Here is an 8,989-nt window from a genome sequence, read left to right on the forward strand (position 1 = left end):
TTTATCACTAAATATGGGTGACTCAAGTAGTTCACATCAATTCACTCTAATGATCACTCGATTTAGTGCATACTGACTTAGTAGATTATCTTTCCTGACTCAAAATACATCAAATTGATTAACCATTATACATTGATCACTAAATATAGTTGATTTCCTTTGTTTATCACTAAATATGAGTGAATCAAGAAGTTCACATCAATTCACTATAATAATCACTCGATTTAGTGCGTACTGACTTAGTAGATCATCTTTTCTAACTCAAAATACTATCAAATTGATTAAGTATTATCTATTGATCACTAAATATCGTTGATTAAGTATTATCTATTGGTATTATCTATTGATCACTAAATCAAGTAGTTCACATCAGTTCACTCTAATGATCATTGGATTTAGTGCATATTCCTGACTCAAATTACCATCAACTTGAGTAAGTATTATATATTGATCACTACTTATTATCGATTTCCTTTGTTTATCACTAAATATCATTGATTCTCTTTGTTGATCACAAAATATGGGTGAATCAAGTAGCATCCGTTGCAATAACTATAATATCTATAGCAACAAGTGTAGTATCTGTTGCAACAACTGTAGTATCTGTTGCAGTAAATGACATAGTTGTTGAACAAGTCCTTACTCTTGTTGGATAAAACACAACAAGTTACCCACTTTCTGCAACAAGTCACTCCACTTGTTGGAAAAACCTTAATATGTAACTTCGTTGCTGCAACAAGGCTCCAGTTGTTGCAACAGATTGCTTATTTGCTGGAAATCTTTTGGCAGTTGGATAAAACACAAGTTACAAGTTGTTGCAACAAGTCCTGTTACTTGTTGGAAAAACCCAACAAGTTCTGTAGTCGTTGTTACAGATTCATTACTTGTTAAAAACATTCAAACAATTTATTAACAACAATACACACATTTGTGATTTGAACACGATCAACATATCATATAAACCAAGTTCACAAGCACTAAGAACAGAAATTACTATTCTAAAAAAGAATAACATTAAAATGTCATAAAGTTCCAACAAATAACTATTATTACAACACAGTGCAATTAATAACTATGGAGCATTTCGGCTTGGACAACAACTACAAATCTGTTGGATATTTTCTACAAACAGAACCAAATAACTGAAACTATGTCCAACAGATTTGTAGTTGTTAGAACAGATTGTCTACTTGTTGCCACAAGTGTAGAACTTGTTGCAACAACTATAAATCCATTGGATATCTTCTATAAACAGAACCAGATAAATACCAGGACAAGAACAAAAAAATCATCTATTGGATATCTTTTCCTAAACCCTAAACCATACCAGGACAACAACAAAAAAACTATCTGTTTCACTACAAACACACTAAAACAACAACCTGAATTTTATCCAAACTTTTCCTAAACCCAAAAAAATAATAATCAAACTTCTTTTCAATATTCTTTTTGAGTAGGCGAGGGGGGTGGTGTAAAAAAAACAAAAACAAAAACAAAAACTTTTCAAAACTTTTTTTTTTTTAAACAAACATTTTTTTTTTGGAAGGGTGGGGGTGGTGGGTGCAAAAAAATAAAAAGAAAAACTTTTCAAAACTTTTTTTTAAAAAAAGCAATTTTTGGTTGGGGTGGGGGGGGGGTGAGGGGTGGGAGGACGAGGGGCCGGTGAAAAATTTAAAAAAAAATCAAAATCAAAATTTTTTAAATTTTTTTTGGGGGGGGGGGGGGGGGAAGGGATGGGAAGAGGGTGGAGGGTCGGTAAGAAAAAATTAAAACTTTTTAAATTTTTGTTTTGGGGGGGGGAGGGGGAGGGTTGCGAGGAGAAGGAAGACTAGGGGTGTGAAAAAATAAATTAAAAAAATCATTTTTTTTTATTTGGGTAGGGGTAGTGAGGGGTGGGAGGAGGAGCGAGGGCCGGTGAAAAAAAAATCAAAACTTATTAAATTTTTTTTGGTTGGGTTGGGGAGGGGGGGGGGGGGGAGGAGTGGATACCGGTAAGAAAAAATCAAAACTTTAAAAAAAAAAAAAATTTGGGGGTGGTAAGGGTGGGGGGAGGGTTGCGAGGACGAGGAGGAGGGGGGGGGGGGTGAAAAAACAAACAAATAAAGAAAATAAAAAAATTAAATTTTTTTTGGAGGGTGGGGGGTGGGGGGTTGGGAGGAGGAGGGGGGTGAAAAAAATAAAGAAAATCAAAAAAAAAATTAGCAGGGGGTGGGGTGGGGGCGGGGAGGGCCGTGGGGGGCATGGGGTCGGGGGCGGGGTCTGGGCGGGAGTGGGTCAAAGTGTTAAAAATAAAACTTGAGTGCAAAGTGTTAAAAATAAAGTTGAGGGTCAAAGTGTCAAAATGAAAACTTTTGGACAGCTTCAAAACCCCTTAATCACTAATAGAAAATTATCACCTCCACCTAATAATTAAAATTTGAGTCACCTCTCCTAAAATAAAAAACTAAAGAGTCACCAATAATTAAATGCCCCATCTTTCAAGTGCTATTAAGACTGCATATAAATTTCCATTTTCATAATGTGTACTCTAGATTAATACTTACTAGTGTCTTTTGGGACCTCTAGATTTTCAATGGAAATATGGTTTGGTAGAATAATTAAGTAAAGAGGCAGAATAATGAAATTTGTGTTGAAACTTTAATAAAAACTAAACAACCAAAAATTATTCTGAGCACACAAGTTCCTCGTGTGTTCTTAAAAAATTTGTTCTCCTAACTGTTGCTCAAAGTATACAGATTAATTCTTTCTAGGATGGAACAAAAATTATTCTGTAAATGCAGCACCTCAATTTATAGAACTTCGGCGAACTCAAATGGCGGAACAAATGACATTTGACACTTATGTTTGTTTTGAAAAATAATGCAGATAAGAGGGGGGAAATTTCAAATGTTCGGTATGTAAATCTGAGGCAAAACATATGAATTTATAAATAATGAAAGGCTGAGATGGAGAGTTGCAATCCAAAAGGTGTTTTTTGTGGAATCCAAAAGATACCTTTTCTTATTTCTCGGTCACACCTTAAAATCCCATCATCATTATAATTAGTGAAACAAAAACTAAACACAATTCCTATAATTACGGTTAGATCTCTCTATAACATTGATTTTTTATAACAACATTTCATTATAACGGCATAATTTTCTTTGAAATCGACTTTTATATTATGTTATAATATGTTATTTATAATAACAACCGATGTAACAAAAAATATTCAGAAAAACGACATTGTTAGAGAGAGGTTGAGTGTAGTCATCACTACTAGAAAAATATGTTTTTCCCACCGACATTCAATGAGAAATTTGTGCTATAAAACATGATTTTCCCACCTCATTCTCACCGCATTTCATTTAAAAACGTGAGAAAAAAACGTGGTTCCCCCTGAAACGCTGAAAAGCTTCCTACTTTTTTCATGTAAAAACACTACTATTTAAGTTTTTCCCACCGACATTCAGTGGGAAATAGCCACTGAACATTTTTCAGTGAAAAATCGCTTTAAAATAGAAATTTTTTAGTAGCGAGAACTAGCCACAAAATCATCATCACCAAAAACAACATTAATTCTTCAATATATTATAATCACAAAATCTGTAATCATGGTAGTAATAGACTTGACACTTGAGGATTATTTCCGGAACCTTTGAATGACATTAGTTTTTAACATTTTACCACCGAAAAGAATCGAAGTAAAAAAGGACCTGACTATGAACAAGAAAAATGTAATACCTAAAACGGGAATTGGGTATAGCAAAGTAAAGCTTCAGAAAATTCTTCAAGATTACCTTAATTATGACATGATACGTATCATGCGCATAGTCTTAAAATAAGTATAACGGTACTTTTGATTCATATACACGTTTTTTCTTTTTGTTACACAAGATTATGATTTGGTCCACCATCAAATCTAAGTAGGACGAAAAGAGTATAATTCAATTACAACTTGGATATCTTGTTAGATCTCCTTCCAGGCTTTACTAATATAACTTATTATATTTGGAGATTCCGAATCCCCATGGTTCATAGGTACTTGATCTTTATTTTATAAAAAAAACTGTTTTTTTCCCCTTCTAAATGCATCACTATAAAGATAGGAGTGACATGTTTATGTTTATTGCGCTTATCAAAAGACACTTTTAACTATTTTCCTTGGTAAAATTGAAAGATCATTTACTTACTCTTTAAAAATCATTTTTAAGTGGAAAAGTATAAACCAAATAGGACTATATACAGACTTATATTTCGTCAAGTTTAAAACATTCTTCAACACTCCACGTGCGGCATGTCCCCCGCATTGACTATGAAGGTAATTTTGCGTCAATGGATCATTAATTAAATAATGTGCCAACCTATATGCTTCGTTCCAAGTGCAAAATACAAATCCAAGTTCCATTCAAGTGAATTATTTTGGGCAAAATACAAACGCAAGCAACACTAACTCACTAAGTATCTTAGATAATTGCCGCCAACTTTTTCCTTCGGATTAATTGGAGAAACTTTTTTCTCTATAACTCTTGGTTATACAAGGAAGCTATCTGATGAGCTACAGTATGGCAAAATAATGCTCCTAGAAGTTTTGCATTACTATGCATGGTAGTATTGGGCTGGGTTTGCCAAGGAACTTGGCCAAACTGGCCCAGCAAAAGTAGGCTCTGACCCAGAATGACTTACCAGGCCAGATCAGGTCCATGCCAACCAGGGCCTCGCCAGAGTGTTGTAAAACAAGGGGAAAAAACGCCAATAGCCTGCCGGCTATCATGGGAAAATTACAGCCAAACACCATACGACCATCTAGTTTATAAAATATGTACACAGTGTATAGGTAGTGTATGCTTTATACTAAATATACATACACCATTCATACATAATATACATATACTATACATATAATATACATACCTATACACAACACATACAGCCAAAGTGTGCAGGTAGTGTATACTTAGACCATGTTGATAAACTAGTTGGCGGAATGATACATTTAGTAAGTTTCCCTATATTATTCACAGCAGCAATAGCCAGAGGACGTATTACTATTCACACCCATAGTCATATCATTTTGTAGCAAAAAAATATGAATGAATTGCTTTATGAGGTCAAATGCTCTTATTTATTTTGTACTACTGAAGAAATAGAACGCAAAAATAGAAAAGAAAAAAAAATCCCTCTCTTACTCGATCTCTACTTTCAAGTTCTCATAATACACAAGACATTTGGCTTGTGAAACAAAACCACTTTTTTCCCTGTAGAAATTATGTAGGACTTGCGACAATTTCATTAGTGATGTTCTTCTTCGAATTTTCCGTTGCAACAAAGGTATACAAAATTCGTGCGTATTTTTTGTGTCCATGCTTCCGATTATTATGCTTTTAATGTTTAATATCCATGTCAGTTGGAAGAGAACTGTCCCAGGATTTTTTTTTTTTCCAATGAAATGATGAATGATCGAAGAAAATTTTCCCTATTAATCAAGATGTAAAAACTTGTTTCAGATTCGTGCTGTAAGCTAAATACTGAAAGTTCTTCATATACTAATGGTACCAAACGCTCCTTGAAGTGTATATATAAAATTTATAAAGTATTTCTCCTTAGAGTAGTAGTTAATTCAGAGAAAAGTATTTCTTTAAAAGGTAGTATCTCACTCTCATACAGAATCTATTTTGAGAAAAAGAAAAGAAAGCTCTTAAAAAGTATGATAATTCTTGACATCCAATATCACTACTTGAGATAACAAATGTAAACTCACAATGTCAATCTCATGTAACAACGTTTTTTTTCTTATCTCTTTGCGTTAATTAACATGCTCTACTAAACTTTATACTATAATAGTCTAAGAAATATCGGATGATTTTCTCGTACTTCTTCCTTTCTTCCAATTCCTTAGTATCTGTATTCTTTGAACAGTCTCCATGAATGTTCTGCAAAACCATTAAATATACTCACAGAGTAAATACTGGAAATAATTCCAAATTGTATTACTACTTGTAGATTAATAAAATAATTATGATGATTTCTCGTATGTAAGTATAGTAGCGGAACGGATATATATAATTCATATAATCATCCCTTATCTTGTTTGAGACTGAGAAATAGACGACTCTGATATGAAATAAATAATACTATAACAGAAAATAGGAATACATACTCCCATGGTACATCTCCCGCAAGCATCCAATCTCCTTCTTTGTCTTGGTACAATAGTGTAAAGCCCGCACCATTTTTGCCACAACTGTGATCTGCTGCATATAATAGAATCAAACCTATCAATTCAATCCTTCCTACCTAATTGTTTGATAAAATAAAATAGAATACATGAAAAGACAATTTTAATTGTGTATATATATATATAAATATATAGAGAGAGAGGAGTGAATAACTTACATTTAGCAAACATTTGGAGCAAGGTGTTTGTAAGGAGTTGATAGGAATTGTATAGCCTTAGGTCAATCTTTCTTCCAATGGCTACTCCTTCCATTTTAACCTTCACATACATTGAGTTTCTATATCGACCAACATCATTATTAATGTGTCTATGATTAATATTTGTGTTCCAGCCACCTTCATCATTAATCCCGTGAATAAGCTTTTTTCTCCATGATTTAATTGGTGGCCACCCCATCACTCCATTTTCTTCCTTGAATTCCCTGCATCACAGTTAATATTGAATAAGAATTAATACTGTTACTCCCTCCGTTCACTTTTATTTGTTCATTTTTAACTATGGACATCCCTCTTTTATTTGTTCATTTTTAACTATGGACACCCCTTAAAAAATAATAAATTAAGTGCATAATTTACCAATATACCCATATTAATTGGTGCATATTTTTATTGGATTTGAAAAATGATTTGAAGTGAGTATTTAATACTATAACTAAAATATGAAAAAAGAAATTGTCTTGTCTTGATATGCTCAAAGTGACAAGTAAAAGTGAAAATCTATTTTTAAAATATCGGACAAGTAAAAGGAGGGAATATATAATACGAGCAACAAAAAATAGTGAACAAGAAAAACATCGAGAGTTGCGGATTAAACTCTATTCTAGTCATTTCGAAGGATTTGTATATCAATATATAAAAGAATTTAATTTATATACGTAGACCAACAACATAACATGAAGAATTTTAATACGACATATATTGTGGCAGATAGTTTATATTGTATTATTTTTTAAGTTATTGATCTCACTTTTTATAATCCGTTACATGTACTATACATTTTGTAACTTAAACTTACCGGTAACAAGCCTCAAAAGTTCCCTTTTGGTGACCATTATCATCATCACCATCATCATCTTCTTCTTCATTTGGTTGGTCATTCCATATTAGCAAAGGCAATGTTTTACGTTCAACTTTGTTGCTATTATCAGAAGCCATTGAAAAATTAGGTTTGTGGTTGATGTCATTCTTCAGTTCTGAAAAGTTGTCATCAAAACTGTCGATAATGTTACAATTTAGGTTGGAAGATTTGATGGGAAAATGGGAAGGAAGTGCAAGACCAAGATCAAGTTCCATCTCATAAAACTATACTGGAAACAAACCAAAAAAAAAAAAATTGCACAATATCAACTACTACTTAACTTGAACAAAGTGCCTATAGAGAATATAATATGAGATGAAAAAAAATGGTAGGTTCTTTTTCTTGAAGATGTGTGTATATATATATATATATATATATATATATATAGGGAGAGATTGTGGTAGAAAGGAAAGAGATCAGACAAGTGTCGGTTGAGAAAGAGAAAGGGAAAAAAGAAAAAGAGACAGCATTGAAGTTGGGTCGGCTGAAAGAGTAGCAGTAATATGGACAACTGAGAAAAAGTATGTTCTTGGCCCCTACCCCACCTTGTCCCTCTCTTGTTCCCATACATACTTCTCGTCTCAAATTATCTGTTCGTGTATTTTTTTTTTTACACGCTTCTTAAAAAAAAAAAAATTATTTAGGAGAAATTTTTGACTATTTTACTTGTTTGTATCTTAAAATATAGTTTCCTTTATTAAATATTTACACTATTTATATGTCATCTCCGTAATTGAGGTATTTGTAGTCTTCAAGATTAATTGCTAGTAAGGGTAAAAATGAAAAACCATAATTAATTTTCAAACTTCTAAAATGACAATAATTTAAAATAACTATATTCAAAAATCACGACAAATAATTTGAGAAGGCGGGAGTACATTACTTCCTCCATTACAATTTATGTGACTAGTCAATCCAAAAAGAAAGATACCTTATTATATATTTAGTAACAATTTAATTTTGAACTTTTTATTTTATCCTTAATGAGATAACTTATAATTTACAAAAATATTCATGACTTATTTTAAACCACAAATTTCATAAGTTTTTCTTTCAATCTTAGATTTTATGCCAATCAAACATCATCACATAAATTGAAATGAGGAGTACGTTTCTCCCTCTCACACACACAAAACTACACTAGTTATATCTACTGACATACACTGATAGTAAGTAATTTTTATATGAGTTTAAGTTGACGGTGCACAAAAATATTTATAGAATCATGTAATTTATTATGTAACTATAGGTAAATTTCTTAATAAAATATTACTATTTGATAGTTTGATAAAAATGATAACTAACCTGCTATGACAAACTAAAATTTAGTGAAAATGTAAAAAAAATGGTATACACATTAGTGTATATAACTTAAATATCAATGCATATTCACGTGTTGTACTGGTAGGTTGTCAATTTCATGCTTGTGTGTGACAGACACAAGGAATAAGGATGTTGTTGGGGGTGGGAGAAATTGAATGAATTGCATGTGTACATGAATACGGTCATTATTTGATGATTCATTATAATGTACTTGCTTGTTAATTACTTCAACATCTTTAATATATTGTTTCACTCGATAAGCATAATGTTGGTTAGGAAAATTTTAATTAATGGGGCAAAAGCAAATGACCACTCCTTCGTTTTGTAACTAGTATTTCCTGGCAAACCCTAGTTTATTGTTTACCTTAAGAT

General features: G+C 32.2%; 1 protein-coding gene across 2 annotated transcripts; it reads right to left on the reverse strand.

Moving 5' to 3' along the window:
• Positions 1 to 5,598: 5,598 nt before the first annotated feature.
• LOC132054514 (auxin-responsive protein IAA29-like) lies at positions 5,599 to 7,748 on the reverse strand. Of its 2 annotated transcripts, none has more exons than XM_059446506.1 (4): positions 7,232 to 7,748; positions 6,376 to 6,638; positions 6,140 to 6,230; positions 5,599 to 5,912 (listed from the first exon to the last, which is right to left on the reverse strand). In XM_059446506.1, the coding sequence occupies exons 1-4, from the start codon at positions 7,507 to 7,509 to the stop codon at positions 5,825 to 5,827; spliced, it is 720 nt and encodes a 239-aa protein (XP_059302489.1). In that variant the 5' UTR covers positions 7,510 to 7,748; the 3' UTR covers positions 5,599 to 5,824. The 2 variants fall into 2 exon arrangements, with proteins under 2 accessions (XP_059302489.1, XP_059302488.1); XM_059446505.1 differs by having other exon boundaries at positions 6,140 to 6,233; positions 7,232 to 7,744.
• Positions 7,749 to 8,989: the final 1,241 nt, after the last annotated feature.

Source organism: Lycium ferocissimum, chromosome 4 (genome assembly GCF_029784015.1).
Source record: "Lycium ferocissimum isolate CSIRO_LF1 chromosome 4, AGI_CSIRO_Lferr_CH_V1, whole genome shotgun sequence".
NCBI lineage: Eukaryota > Viridiplantae > Streptophyta > Magnoliopsida > Solanales > Solanaceae > Lycium > Lycium ferocissimum.

What these genes read in the sequence shown, in the direction of transcription:
- LOC132054514 (XM_059446505.1), bottom strand. Translation starts at nt 7,509, where the DNA reads ATGGAACTTGATCTTGGTCTTGCACTTCCTTCCCATTTTCCCATCAAA. An exon ending in ACTTTTGAGGCTTGTTACCG is followed by an intron (nt 6,639 to 7,231) that starts GTAAGTTTAAGT and finishes ACTGTGATGCAG; the next exon opens with GGAATTCAAGGAAGAAAATG. An exon ending in GCTCCAAATGTTTGCTAAAT is followed by an intron (nt 6,234 to 6,375) that starts GTAAGTTATTCA and finishes TATTATATGCAG; the next exon opens with CAGATCACAGTTGTGGCAAA.